The 15550-nt window shown below is 42.6% G+C and overlaps 1 protein-coding gene across 3 annotated transcripts in view; it reads left to right on the top strand.

The window, feature by feature from the left end:
- Positions 1–10260, top strand: part of KDM3A (lysine demethylase 3A) — a 65754-nt gene extending 55494 nt beyond the window's left edge. For 2 of the 3 annotated variants that reach the window (XM_079940960.1, XM_079940961.1), the window contains exons 21-26: positions 972–1102; positions 4306–4425; positions 4506–4645; positions 5904–6080; positions 6162–6296; positions 6871–10260. In XM_079940960.1, coding sequence (XP_079797086.1) covers positions 972–1102; positions 4306–4425; positions 4506–4645; positions 5904–6080; positions 6162–6296; positions 6871–6951 — 784 coding nt within the window. In that variant the 3' untranslated portion in view covers positions 6952–10260. Of the gene's footprint in view, positions 1–971; positions 1103–3075; positions 4426–4505; positions 4646–5903; positions 6081–6161; positions 6297–6870 lie in introns of those variants that run through there. The other variant, XM_079940962.1, reaches the window with a different exon arrangement.
- The last annotated feature ends 5290 nt before the right edge of the window (positions 10261–15550 follow it).

Here is a 15550-nt window from a genome sequence, read left to right as displayed (position 1 = left end):
TTAGACGAGACAGCAGAATTGCTAGATCCATTTTCCTGAATTGAGCTTGAACCTTGCAGAGAATCCTCAGAACTAATGAATAATATATCCCTTAGTGTCACTACTTATCATCAGGAATTTGTTGCTCAGATTTTTGTCTGCAGTATTCGAGATCATTTTTTTTTTTTTTTTTTTGCGGTACGTGGGCCTCTCACTGTTGTGGCCTCTCCTGTTGGCGGAGCACAGGCTCCGGACGCGCAGGCTCAGCGGCCATGGCTCACAGGCCCAGCCGCTCCGCGGCATGTGGGATCCTCCCGGACCGGGGCACGAACCCGCGTCCCCTGCATCGGCAGGCGGACTCTCAACCACTGCGCCACCAGGGAAGCCCTCGAGATCATTTTGATATATATGTGGGATGTAGGAGAGAAAGAAGATGTCTTTGTTCATAAGCACTGTAATTCTAATCTTAAATATTGGTTTTTTTAAATTTATTTTTTATTGAAGTATAGTTGAATTACAGTGTTGTGTTAATTACTGCCGTACAGCAAAGTGAATCAGTTATACATATCTATACACTCTTTTTTTATATTCTTTTCCATTATGGTTTATCACAGGATACTGAATATAGTTCCCTGTGCTCTACAGTAGGACCTTGTTGTTTATCCATCCTATATATACCAGTTTGCATTTGCTAATCCCAAACTCCCACTCCTACACTTTCCCAACCCCCTCCCCCTTGGCAACCACCAATCTATTCTCTGTGTCCCTGATTCTGTTTCTGTTTCATAGATAGGTTCATTTGTATCATAGTTTAGAATCCACATATAAGTGATATCATATGCTAATCTTAAATGTTGTTAATGATAGCTATCTCCATCTTCACGAGCACAGATATTTTCGTTGTTCCTTTTGGTGTAGAAGGAACAAATCAAATCCCACGATATATTAGAAACACAAGCTTATTTTGCAAATTCATGGTTCTCTCGTCCTAGGTTTGATGATCTGATGGCCAACATTCCACTGCCTGAGTACACAAGGAGAGATGGCAAACTGAACTTGGCCTCGAGGCTGCCAAACTACTTTGTTAGGCCAGATCTGGGTCCCAAGATGTATAATGCTTATGGTAAGGAGGAAATGGCTCACTTGAAAAAATTATTACAGAAGTAAGGCAAGTCAGAATGTTTGGAACATTGATTTTTGGGGAGGGAGAGATGGAAAACGTCTATAACCCTAACCCTTAACACAGCAGTAGTCTTCATGTTTGCATATTTCCTTTCATTCCTTGGCCACGTGCATGTATATTTCCGTTTCATAGTTGCAGTTGTAGGGCACATGCCATTTAAAAAGCTTCTCCTACACCTAATATTATACAGTAAAACCTTTACATGTTGCTTAATGGTTTTTAGTGTGATCGTTTTTAACGGTTGCATGGTACACAATTGAATGAATGTAATTTTATTAATTGTTTTAATGTTGCCGGACGTTTAGGTCAGTCTGCTAGCATTCCAGCTGTTTCAGCATCTGCTACTCTTAAATTCAATGTTCTGTGTTGGTGGGTAGTAGTTAGCTACTTAAGCTAGTACTGAAAACACCCTTGGAATTGTATTTCTCCGATTTATTTCCTTCCTCCCATAATGATCCCAACTCCAGTCTCTCAGACTTGAGGGTGGCAGGCCAGAGTCTTCTGGCAGCTTTGCCACGTTCTCCAGATGCTGTTGGGAGAGGGAGGGCTTGGACCTCAGCCCCCCACTTCTTCTGTTCCGGTGGGGTCGCCCGGGGAAGCGCCTGGAGTGAGCTCAGGGGACGTTCCAAGAGGGGAGTTTACCTTGGGAAGTTGCCACAGCCTAGATGCCCAGATGTTCCCTTCCCCCGAGCCCTTCAGAGAAGCTGGATGGCTGGGACTTCAGGGCATATTCTGTTCACAGGGAAGATTTGCAATGAATTTACGTAAATGGAAGCATTTTTCCGCTAAAGCAAATGGTGTAGTGTTGCAGAGTGATTATCCATGCCTCACAGAAATGATGCAGCTTTACAGGGTAGAAGTGGTTATTTGAGAAGTTCTCAAAATAAATAGTCGGCTTGGTTTAAATGGCTTGACAGCAACTCTTTTCCTCCTAGATACCAACAGATAGAGGGCAGTGTTACTCTATAATAGCTTTTCCTATCAAAATTGTTCCCGTTCAGAGTAAGCAGTTAGGGATTGAAAATAAAGAAAACGTGTTCATTTTCAAACACCTCGCACCTTATCATAAACATCATTAGAGAGCGGTCATTTTTCAGAAGTTGGGTGACTGAGCTGTGACTCCTCTACAGACGACGTAGAGTGAAAGGCTCTTTGGAAAGACCACACAGTCACCCTCTCTCCAGCTCCAGCACCAGCACTACACATGGGGACCAGGACTTCAGGACAATAGAGGGGACGGTGACCTGATCAGGATATCCAAGGGGCATCTAGTGGCAGGTCTGGGAGGAGGACTTATGTCTCCTATCTAGGCTTGACCCAGCCTCCAACCCCAGTGCTCTGTCACCCAGCAGCCCCTACGGTGTCAGCTTGTGTTCTTTTCATAAAAGTCCATGGTGTGTTTTGTTTCAGGATTTTCTATTTTCTGGGAATCCTTTCCCTGGGACCGTTGTTTTTGGTTCCATCTGAGTTCAGGCTCTCTCAGTTTAGAGCCTGGTTTTATCAGTGTGCCGTCACCCGTAGCTGGGATTGGCTGGACTTGGGGCTGACGGCTGGGTAGGTGTCATTTCCTTCCTCTTCTGCGGAACACTTTTTACTCAGTTTGGCAACAGCCAAACCAGCAAGCGGCTTCTGACGAGGCTCTGAGACTTGCTCACCGTTCGTCCCTCCTCCCAGCTCCGTCTCCTTCCTCCTGCCCCGTGTTAGCCAACACCCTGACGTTTGTGTTTATCATTTCCTTACATTTATAGCTTTACCGTATGTTCGTGTTCCTGCAGAACATTCTTTAGTGTTTAACCTGCCTTTGCGCTTTATATAAATGCAATCAGACTGGGTGTTCCTCCGTGCCGTCGTGAATAACTGTTCATTTCATTCGTTTGCCTTCTCTCGTGTTAATTGTTTTTTTCTCTTCTCAGATTTTACTTGTTTATTTTGTACTATAGAAAATTTTCCAAATGCACTGAAAACGTGAGAGTCCAGGACAGTGACTTCCCATATACTCATCCCCCAGTTACAACAGCTCTCAGGTTCTTTTTCCATAATTGCTTCCTTATTTCCTCTCTTTATATTTTTCCTTTACTATTTTAAAGGAAATCTCATATATCCTATGATTTTTGTCCAATATCTGTTGCTTTACCTCCTCCTTGGGCTGATATTTCAGCAAACTGGAAAGAAAGGAAAGTGCAGCAGAGCCCTAGGGCCATGGTCCGCGGTTGAAATGATAAGGTCCCCTCTCCTGTGTATAGCTGCTCCTAAACCACAGACCCCTGCAAGCCAGAGAGAAGTTCCTTGGCCTCCGAATGAGACAGGGCTGCTTCAGGGCCTGGCAGGTTAGAAAACAGCCTCGGCTTGCCCACCCGAGCTATGCTTGGCTCTGCTGCCCATTCAAGAAGCAGTGACTGCATGTCAGGACGTGCGTCCCAGGTAACCGCAGGGCTTGGCGAGCCTCAGGGTGAATGCTGAACAAATGAGCCTTCTCCTGGGGTGAGAGGTTAGCGTCTCGGATTATGAGTACCAGCGCGGACCTCGTGCTCAGGCTCACCTCTTCCGCAGTTGAGGGATCCAAGGAACACGTGGGCAGCGTTCCTTCTTGCACTGAGTACATAGTCATTTGAGGTCCCAGCTTTACCTGTTTCTGAGGGGGGTTTCTGTTAGACTCCCCATCTTACGTCTTACCCCAGAGTCCTTCTAGTCTGTGTCAACCAAAGCTTGAGCTCCCCTGCTTGAGCAAACATCCTTCTGGCAAATCCAGCCTCAGCAGAGTCCACTGTACGTTCCCGAGCCCTGCTTTCTAGGTTTGGCTTTCTTTTCTTGCCAGCATATTGACTCATTAAAAAAATATGTTTCAAAATAACTTCATCAAGGATTTTTAGTTGTTCTCAGCAGGAGGAAACCTATTTTGCCTATCACCAGAAACAAGTGCTAGTGTTAGGAGTTGGTTTTTTATTCTTACAAATAAACATTTAATAAGAACTTTTTTCCCCAAAGTTGAAAGGATAAAATAACTTAATGTTAAATATTGTTCCATTACTTTTATATGATCAGAAAGGTAGCTTTTAAGTTTTGTGACCACGTATTCCAGGGAGTGGGAAAGACTCAGGCAGTCTTTGCTGTCTCGGTAAATTTAAGGCATTTTCTGTTTGCAGGATTAATTACTCCAGAAGATCGGAAATATGGGACGACAAATCTTCACTTAGATGTATCTGATGCGGCTAATGTCATGGTCTATGTGGGAATTCCCAAAGGACAGTGTGACCAAGAAGAAGGTAGGGTGCTGAGCATAAAAGTGGGGCTTATTCTCTGAGCTGGGACGTTGTGGTCTGATGTTTGCTCTCTCTTGCTCCAGAAGTCCTTAAGACCATCCAAGACGGAGATTCTGATGAACTCACGATAAAGCGATTTATTGAAGGAAAAGAGAAGCCAGGAGCCCTCTGGCACATATATGCTGCTAAGGACACAGAGAAGATACGAGAATTTCTTAAAAAGGTGTGCTCCTTACCCTATGGCATGTGAAGAGAGAGAGGCAGAATAGCAGTGTTATACTACATGTCGAGACCTGACTGGGTTACTGGAGAATAATCGCAGCTTCGAAAGTTAGATCTGTGCATCTCAGATTGGATAGGCTGAAGCTGGTTGCTAAGGAACAACGATTTCTAGATGATTAGGCTCACACCTCTGAAAAGAGGGAAACTTATCTTTTTTCTTATGTCTGTGTGTTATGTCATAGTGCATTTGGAAGTTTTTGTGCTCTCCCTTCAGGGTAGTTCCTCTGATGATCACGTAGTGTCTATTTGTTTTTATTGCCTTAAAAATCTAAGCACTTAAGAAGTCCATGTATCATTTCTCTGCTCTTGATAGCTGTGCTTCAAGTGAGTTACTGAGGTCCCTGTTGGTTTTATCCACCCTCATTTAGTAGTAGGTCAGGAAGACCTCACACCCTACTGTGGCCATTAGCTTATGCGGGAAAGGGATACAGGGACTTTGAAGATTCCAGGTTTCCAGTAGTTAGCAGGTTGTTCAGCAAGGGTTCTGTGTGGAAGTTCTAGGCAGCTGGAAAGATGGGCATATTCAGTTTTTAACCTGTTCGCCACTGAGGCTGCCAGTTGCGGCCCAGATATCTGTGGCTGGTATTCTTCAGTTGTTCACGAGGAGTGGATAGGAACGCTCCTAGCCTGCTGCCTGGTGCCAGGTTAGACCCTTAACCAGCATTTGCTTCAATCAACATGTTTCTCGCTAAGGATAATTTGACTCTTCCAGAAAACCTGCCGGTCGCCATACTGTCCCTTTGATAGTGTCACCCTGAGTCTGTGCTGCCAGATACTGGGTCTAGAGTCAACGAGTTTAACCTACAGCCAACTGTGGGACTCTTTCATAACTCACATTGTTAAGTGAATACAGATGTTTAAGAACTGCAGTCTAGCAAGTCTATTTCTAAGGAGCTTAAGTCTACTGACATCCAAAAGCCTAGGCCAAGATACTGTCCTAACAGTGTTTACAAAAATATGCAGACTGCCACTCACGGTTCACAGGAAGTGACAGAAGGGAACCCGCATTTTCCTTCAGTTTCCCCTTGGGTCATTCAGTTAATGTCTTTGAGTGCTATTTTCTCTTTCTGCCAACAGGGACACGTGTTAAAGAAGGCCTGACATTTACTGACTGACTGCCCACACTGTCCAGGGGGCAAAATGCCCTCATGGAGACCCAGCGTGTCACTCAGTTTCATAATACTCGGAATGTGTTCTAGGTATCAGAAGAGCAAGGTCAAGAAAACCCCGCAGACCACGATCCCATTCATGATCAGAGCTGGTATTTAGACCGATCACTAAGGAAGCGTCTTCATCAGGAGTATGGAGTCCAGGGCTGGGCCATCGTGCAGTTTCTTGGAGATGTGGTATTTATCCCAGCAGGAGCTCCGCATCAGGCAAGAGCCATTACTTTAGTCTTCATTCTCCTTACGCTGTAAACTTCGGCACGTGTGACCGTGTGGCCTGTTGTCTTCCAGGTTCATAACTTATATAGCTGTATCAAAGTGGCTGAAGATTTCGTTTCTCCAGAGCATGTTAAACACTGCTTCTGGCTTACTCAGGAATTCCGCTATCTGTCACAGACTCATACGAATCATGAAGATAAATTACAGGTAAAAATGGCCGTGATTCCTGGCATTCTCTGACTCTGGCTCCGTAGCTCATTACCGACCCTATAAAAATAATCAGCAAACTTGGCCATACCACCACACTTGGTACAGTGAGTTGATGAACTGGCTTTATGTCTAGTCCTGCTGCCTACTTAGGCAAAGGAGGAATAAACATGGAGGAAATCTCATTTTGGTTTAGAGGCTTTCAGTAGTGAGTCATCTAACATGATTCCATGTTTGGAAAACTAGGGAAATAGATAAACTCTGAAAAATAGAGCTGTACCTTGGGGCTTGCTTGTGTCTGCGCTCACTGGGGGCAGGGCCACGTAGGATCAAAGCCTCTGGAAGGGGGAAAATGAGCTTTTAAGTTCTTCAAAGGGGGCATGGGTTTAAAATGTGTATAAAATAACAGCCTAAAGGAGCCCAGGGGCCTTTCAAGTATTATTAACATTTCATATTGAATTTTGAGTTTTAAATTTCAAGAGCATGGTATAAAATTGGTAGGGGGAAGGTTTATTCTTACGGACAGATTTTAGATCTCATGGTAAACTGACCATATTTTCTCTCGTTTTTTCAGGTGAAGAATGTTATCTACCATGCAGTGAAAGATGCGGTTGCTATGCTGAAAGCCAGTGAATCCGGTTTTGGCAAACCCTGAGGGTCCCAGAGGCGCCTTACCCCTGCACATTGGAAGTGAATTACTGGCAGCTGTTCAAACTCTTCAGGCAGGAATCCTGTGGACTTTGAGACTCATGTTACCTCATCTTCTTTTTTAAACTGTACCCACCTGGTAAGGGTACTCTGTCTAATGTATATTTCTAGTGTTTACAGACACTAAATGTGTATATGTAGTAACTATTTACAGAACATGCATCCTTAAACTGTGACTTCTCACCTAGTGCAGAGCTTCTACCCAGCTGTAAAAACAGAAGCCCGTATCAGCTCTGGAACAAGACCTGCAGTTACTCCCCAGCTGTGTGGTTGGACAGCTTAGTCAAATGGGTTATAACTCTTAGGAATCACCGCGCAGTTTATTTGGGTTGTGTTTTGTTGTGTCTGAGTACCCCCTCCCCGACCCCTTAGGGTTCAGAAGGGCAGTGGAGGAAGCGACCACCGACGTTTGGATGTTGTATTGCCTTAGGGCTGGCATTATATAGCAGAGGTCAACTACTGCACCATTCTTGGGGTTAACCATCTTTAGTTAAACGGAGTTTTAATTTAAATGAAGCTTTGCTAATTTTAAGTGTTAAGCATTTTGCATTAAAGTATTCATATAATGTTTTGACTCCGTTTATTGGCATTATTCTCTGGTTGCAGAGTCAACACACACTTCATCAGTGTTACAGGTGTAAGAGTTTGCGCCAGGAACTCATCTTAAAAGCACAGAAATTTGATGCTCTAGTGATTTCTGAGTGGTTATTACAATGCTAACACGGGAACAAGCTTCTCCCCAGCCAAGCTGAAACTCCTGTCACACTTCCGTAAAGGAACACCACTGATTAACTACCTTTAGAAGTGACAGTTAACCAAAAACCAGATAGTGACGGGTTAAATGGTTCTAAAAAGGTAAGAGATCAAAATTCTTTGTCTCTCTTCTGACCCATTATAGTGTAAGAGTTTACAAAGGAAAATGAAATTATTACAAGTTTTAGAACGGTAGTATCTAAAATAATCATCTCTATGAAGAAAGAAAATAAAGAAGATTGATTTGATTGATTCTCCTAGACAGCTGTAGCTGTACTAAAAGGAATTAAATTGAAATCAAGTCGTGCAGACAAAGACCTAGAGCCTGGATTTTTACCTGTGAGCTCAGAGTAGGAGATCGAAGATCCCCGCCTAATGTCAGCCCACTTCAAACCAAAATCTTTCATGGATGAACTTTCAAAAACAAAGTTTTCTGAAAAGAATAAGTAGAAATATCTACCTACCTTAGTGGGAAACGTCTTGCCTGGGAATTTCTTACCAGAAGCTTCTTTATACAGTTTTGGATCTAGAATTGGCACTGTTGATTAGAAATCTCCAATAGGCGAAAGAAGAGGAAAACTTGAATTCTCTATAGAGAAAATCACCTTCAAGCCAGGCCTCAAAGGAGTCCCACAGATAGTTCCAAGGACTGTTATTCACAATCAAATGCACTGTATCCACAAATATGGAAACTGAAAGCTACCACAAGCAAGAGTCAATGCAAACCTGAAGCTGCCATATTAAACGTGCAGAGTTTGTAGGTTCCGGAATGATCCAGCACTTATTTTATATTCTGAAGTGTTTAGTATGTTTGAAGAAATGAGAGTATAGGAATATGATGAAAGAATGAGATTGCCAGAAATGACCAGATTTGGAAAGAAGCTGAATAGAACTTAACAGAAATGAGACATGATGGTTAAAATTAGAAATTCAGCACATGAGTTAAGTGGCAGAAAAAAGTTCTTTTACAAACTGAAAGATTGGTAAAAATAACACAAGACAGCATTGAGTAACAGGAAACTGTAAAGAAGTGTTAACTTGTAAGGCGGACACGGAAAAGTATAGGTTTGACCATCAGTGACAGAGAATTAAGAGACTGGTGAGGGACGGTGACATTCTGAGACTGAAATTTTTCCAGTACTGACATGTCAGATTGAAGAAGCCTAACTAAATCAAGATAAATAAAATAGCCACACCTGTGCTCAAAACAAATAGGTTCTTAAAAGTACCCAGAGGGCTTCCCTGGTGGCACAGTGGTTGAGAGTCCACCTGCTGATGCAGGGGACGCGGGTTCGTGCCCTGGTCCGGGAAGATCCCACATGCCGCGGAGCGGCTGGGCCCGTGGGCCATGGCCGCTGAGCCTGTGCGTCCAGAGCCTGTGCTCCGCAATGGGAGAGGCCACAACAGTGAGAGGCCCGTGTACCACACCCACACAAAAAAGTACCCAGAATGGGGAAAAACATTGTAAACCTTCAAAGAGGTGACAGACTTAACAGCTGACTTCTTAACAACAACGGGGGGTGTCAAGAAAGTAGATGCCACTCTTACTGTGCCAGAGAACATGCCTGAAAATAAGTCTAGACACAGCAAAATGATTTTCCCTGTTCCTACTGACATTTTCAGATAAAAGCCAGTTTCTCTTCAGGCCCTTGCTGAAGAAACTTTTCAGAATATCCTTAGGATTAAAAAAAATAATAAGAAAAAGAAAAAAAGAATATCCTTAGGAAAAAAAAGCAACCCACATCATGATGCAAGAAAAAACGGTGTACAATGGAAACTGTAAATTCATGGATAATCTTAAGGAACAGTGGAACAATATTGTTAGAAGTCTGGATAAAGTTCCTCTAAAAGTTAAACATAGAATTAACGCATGATCCAGCAATTCCACTGCTATGTTTATACTCAAAAGAACTGAAAGCAAGGATTCAAGCAGGTACTTGTAGACTCATGTTCATAGCAGCATTATTCACAAGAGCCAAGAAGTGGAAACAACCCAATAGATGAACAGATCAACAATGTGGCATATCTATACAGTGGAATATTTCTCAGTCTCTTAAAAAGGAAAGAAATTCTGACACAGGCTACAACATGGATGAGTCCTGAAAATACACTAAGTGAAATATGGCAGACACACAGAAGGACAGATATTGTATGATTCCACTTATATGCGGGACAGTCATGTTCCTAGAGTAGAGACAGGAAGTAGAATGATGGTTACTGGGGCTGAGAGCAAGGGGAACCGGCAGTTACTGTTTAACGGTTACAGACTTTCTGTTTGGGATGATGTTGTACAACATTGTAAATGTCCTTACTGCCACTGAATTGTACACTTAAAAATGATTAAAATGGTCAATTTTGTGTTATGTGTATTTTAACCGAAATAAAAATTAACTCCAAGTAGGAAAAGCTTTTGGAGTTGAATGAGAAAATGACATCCTTATTTTTTTAATTGATTAAAAAGGCAGGAAAGAAGGAAGAAGTGGGACTTTTCTAAATGCAAGTTTCCCCCACTATTCAGAAGTATTGAAAGTAGAGGTTTCCTCTGAAACTTTTCGCGAGCGTAGAAGCAGGTACCTTAGGACACATCCAGCTGATGGATGCACAAATAAATAGACATAAGGCACAGATGCTCACAGACACAGTTCCAAGCTATGGCGCCTTGATGCTGAGATGCTGAGTGTAGTTTCCCGGGAAGGAGCTTGGCAGTGCCGCTCTCACTGCTCAGGATGCATGCTGCCTCTGTAACACCTCTCTGCAAAACAAACGCTGAATGCTGTTTTCACATTTTGCCTTTTTTTTGCTAAAAGCAAAAATCCTCTTCAGATTTCTTTCAGTTAGCAAAAACAGGTACTAACGTAGGTATTTCGTAAAACTGAAGTAGTGTAAAGCGAACTTTCAACAAGTGGACGATACTTGTGCTCCAGTTGCAAGATAAAGATGGTCTGACTGGATTAAGTAAAAGACTTGACTACATACTACTTACAAAAGATACAGTTTGTAGGTTAGAAGTAAAAGCATGGAAGAAGTTATATCATGCAAACGCTAACTGTATGAAAGCAAATATGGCTCTATTAATGCCAAAGTGATTTTAAGATAGGGTTTTACCAGAGAGAAGTTGCTTTCACAATCATGAAAGGATTCATTCAGCAGGAAGATACAATAATCCTAAGTATGAACCTAATAACAGAACTTCAAAGTAAGATGAAGCAAAATTGGACAAAATTAAAGGAGAAAACAAGTTCACAATTACAGCTGAAGATTCTCACCCACCTCTTTCTGTAATTGATACAATAAACATATAAAACCAATACAAATATAAAATATTTGAACCTATCAAACAAATGGACACTTGTTAGAACACTAAAGCCAGTGGCTGCAAAATACACGTCCATGTCAAGCGCACATTGCGTATTCAAGAACCACCACACACTGCCCCAGACAAAGGCAACTGAAATTCTCAAATGTCGAGAAATTAAGCAGCATGCTTCTAAGTAACCCACTGATCAAGAAAAAGTCAGAATGGAAATGAGATACTTGGGACGGAATAATAAAAATACAACCATTCAAAAGTGGTGGAATTCAGTTTACAACAGCGCCTAGATGGGAATGTATAGCTTTAAATGTATGTGTACGGGACTTCCCTGGTGGTCCAGTGGCTAAGACTCCATGCTCCCAATGCAGGGGGCCTGGGTTCCATCCCTGGTCAGGGAACTAGATCCCCCATGCCGCAACTGAGAGTTCACATGCTGCAACTAAAGATCCTGCACACCGCAACAAAGATCCTGCCGGGTCACAACTAAGACCTGGCACAGCCAAATAAGTAAATAAATAAGTTTTTAAAATGTATGTGAAGTAATGTTTCTTTCTAAAATGTTTAGTAGAAGCACTTCATCAATGAAAACGTGCAGTAGGATTTTTAACAGAGGATTCAGTTTTTTCAACAGATCTAAGACTATTCAGATTTTCCTTTTTTATTTTTTACTGTATGTTTTATGTTAGCTATGGCTTTGTCATATATGACACCATATATATTCAGGTGTGTTCCCTCTGTATTCACTTTATTGAGAGTTTTTATTAGAAATGGATGTTGATAGCTCCCCGTCAGCCATATATGATCCTGAGGGTAAACAGCCAATACTCTTCAGTGTACTGTGTTGCTTGCATTTTTTACAGACTGTGGTTTGTGTTTTCACATCCTGTAATGTCTGCAAAACGCCCATCTGCATCTGCTGCTTCCAGTAGGAAGAAGAGGAAGGCAATTACTCTTGAGATAAAACTCAAGGTAATTGCCCAGCACGAAGGTGGCAAGCCAGTAATGATCATCGCACGAGTCAGGAATTTTCCATCGATGATAACGATCTTAAAGGATAAGAAGTGAATCAATGACGCAGTGAAACAGCATCAATTAAATACACCATCATCACGAAGAAAAGAGCTGGGCTAATGGATGATATTGAAAAATTACTTGTCACGTGGAAGACCAGATACAGAAACGTGCACCACTTAGCTGACTGATGACCCAGGCTAAGGCAAGAAGTCTTTTCGATTCACTCTTTATACACAAGTGTTTACAGCAAGTCATGGGAGGTTTCAATGCTTCAAAAGCATCATAATTTTCGTAATGTGAAATTCAACAGTGAGGCAGCAAGTGCCGATGCTAAAGGTGTTGAAGCTCTTAAGGAAGAGCTATATAGGATGATCGTGGGTGAGAAATATTTGCCGGAACAAAAAGTTAATATTGATGAAAAAAGCTGGTTCTAGAACTGTATGCCAGAACACGCATACATTCATGAAGAGTCCAAGACAATGTCAGGCGTTCAGAGACCATTTAACACTGCTTTTGGGTAGAAATGTTGCAGGGTTCAAATTAAAGCCTTTCCTAATGTACCCATTAGAGAATCCTAGAGCATTCAAGAATGTGAGCAACTTCCCATTTGTTATTCCCATAATAAGAAAGCCTGGAAACAGTAGCATTGTTTGGAGACTTTGTTTTAACTGTTTGTCACAGGCAAGAGAATATTGTAGGCAAAACAACATCCCCTTCCAGCTGATCCTGGCCAGAGCTCCAGGGCATCCACAGCGTGTCTGTGACACGCATCCTGATGTAAAGGTGGTGTATTCGCTCCCAAACAACCACGCTCTAAATGTGAACCATCACTGCAGCATGCGAGGAAGTCACACAGCAATGCGTGAATGGCATTTGGAAGGAAGTTCTGAAGACCTACATGGACGCATTGAAAGGCTTTTAACAGAGATTCTACTGTTGCCGAAATAGTAAAGTAACCAGATGCTAGTGCTTGGGAAGCAGCTAGAATGGGACGTTGATAAAGAGGATATTCATGAGCTTCTCGGCATCGAGGCTAAAGAGCCTTCCAATCAAGAGCTGATTGAACTGGAGGAAGAAAGAAGTTGAGGCAGAGGAAGAAGTTATACCCGAGGCACCAAGAAAGTTCACAGCAAAGAAACTGGCAGAGGCGTTTGCTGCTATCACCAGTGGTGTACGGAAGTTAGAAGAAATGGATGTTAATTACAAGAGATTGGCAAGACCTGGCAGGCAGATACAGGAAGCTCTTGCTTACCATAGAGGAGAAAAACTATGCAGTCAAAACTGGTTATCTTCCTGAAGAACAAACAGTATGCCTGCTAAACCAAGTGTCAATGCCCCAGGTCTTTCTACCGGCTATCCTCAAGCCTCATCAGAAGAGAGACTGATGACCCTGTGGCTGTAGCATCCCCACCATCCAGCAGTTAACTGTAGTTCAATCCTTCAAAATTCTTCAGATCCAGTGTGCTTTCAGCTGGGTACATTACTGGTGAGTACCCATACAGCCATTCTGTTTTTCACTTTCAAGTACAGTATTCAATAAATTACATGAGATATTCGACACTTTATTATAGAATAGGCTTGTGTTAGATGATTTTGCCCAACTATGGGCTAATGTCAGTGTTCTGAGCACATTTAAGGTAGGCTAGGCTAACCTAGTAGGTTAAGCGTATTAAATAAAAAAATTTTTTAACATCTTTGTTGGAGTATAATTGCTTTACAATGGTGTGTTGGTTTCTGTTTTATAACAGAGTCAGCTATACATATACATATGTCCCCATATCTCCTCCCTCTTGCATCTCCCTCCCTCCCTATCCCACCCCTCTAGGTGGACACAAAGCACCAAGCTGATCTCCCTGTGCTATGCAGCTGCTTCCCACTAGCTATCTGTTTTACATTTGGTAGTGTATATATGTCCATGCCACTCTCTCACTTCGTCCCAGCTTACCCTTCCCCCTCCCTGTGTCCTCAAATCCATTCTCTACATCTGCATCTTTATTCCTGTCCTGCCCCTAGGTTCTTCAGAACCATTTTTTTTCTTTAGATTCCACATATATGTGTTACCATATGGTATTTGTTTTTCTCTGACTTACTTCACTCTGTATGACAGAGTCTAGGTCCATCCACCTCACTACAAATAACTCAATTTCGTTTCTTTTTATGGCTGAGTAATATTCCATTGTATATATGTGCCACATCTTCTTTATCCATTCATCTGTCAGTGGACACTTAGTTTGCTTCCATGTCCGGGCTATTGTAAATAGAGCTGCAATGAACACTGTGGTACATGACTCTTTTTGAATGACGGTTTTCTCAGGATATATGCCCAGTAGTGGGATTGCTGGGTTGTATGGTAGTTCTAGTTTTAGTTTTCAAAGAAATGTCTATACTGTTCTCCATAGTGGCTGTATCAGTTTACATTCCCACCAACAGTGCAAGAGGGTTCCCTTTTCTCCACATCCTCTCCAGCATTTATTGTTTGTAGATTTTTTGATGATGGCCATTCTGACTGGTGTGAGGTGATACCTCACTGTAGTTCTGATTTGCATTTCTCTAAGGATTAGTGATGTTGAGCATCCTTTCATGTGTTTGTCCCGTTGTGGAGCACAGGCTCCGACGCGCAGGCTCAGCTGCCATGGCTCACAGGCCCAGCCACTCTGCGGCATGTGGGATCTTCCCAGACCAGGGCACAAACCCGTGTCCCCTGCATCGGCAGGCAGACTCAACCACTGCGCCACCAGGGAAGCCCTGTCCATTTTTTGATTGGGTTTTTTTTTTTTTGGATTTTGAGCTGCATGAGCTGTTTGTAAATTTTGGAGATTAATCCTTTGTCAGTTGCTTCATTTGCAAATATTTTCTCCCATTCTGAGGGTTGTCTTTTCGTCTTGTTTATGGTTTCCTTTGCTGTGTAAAAGCTTTTAAGTTTAATTAGGTCCCATTTGTTTATTTTTGTTTTTTTTTCATTACTCTAGGAAGTGAGTCAGAAAAGATCTTGCTGCGATTTATGTCAGAGTGTTCTGCCTACGTTTTCTCTAGTTGCGGCGAGCAGGGGCTACTCTTCATTGTGGTGCTCGTGCTTCTCATTGTGGTGGCTTCTCTTGTTGTAGAGCACAGGCTCTAGGCGCGTGGGCTTCAGTAGTTGCGGTTCACGGACTCTAGAGCGCAGGCTCAGTAGTTGTGGCGCACGGGCTTAGTTGCTCCGTGGTATGTGGGATCCTCCCGGACCAGGGATCGAACCCGTGTCCCCTGCATTGGCAGGCGGATTCTTAACCACTGCACCACCAGGGAAGTCCCTCTCCTTCATTCTTGAAGGATAGTTTTGCTGGATGTAGAATTCTTCATTGAAAGTTTTTTCTTTCAGCACCTTAAATACGTCACCCCACTGCCTCTGGCTTCCATGGTTTCCGATGAGAAGTTAGATGTTAATCTTATTGAGGATCCCTTGAACATGAGGAGTTGCTTCTCTTTT

The sequence above is a fragment of the Stenella coeruleoalba genome, assembly GCF_951394435.1.
Source record: "Stenella coeruleoalba genome assembly, chromosome: 13".
NCBI classification, from domain to species: domain Eukaryota; kingdom Metazoa; phylum Chordata; class Mammalia; order Artiodactyla; family Delphinidae; genus Stenella; species Stenella coeruleoalba.
This window is presented reverse-complemented; position numbering and strand designations above follow the sequence as displayed.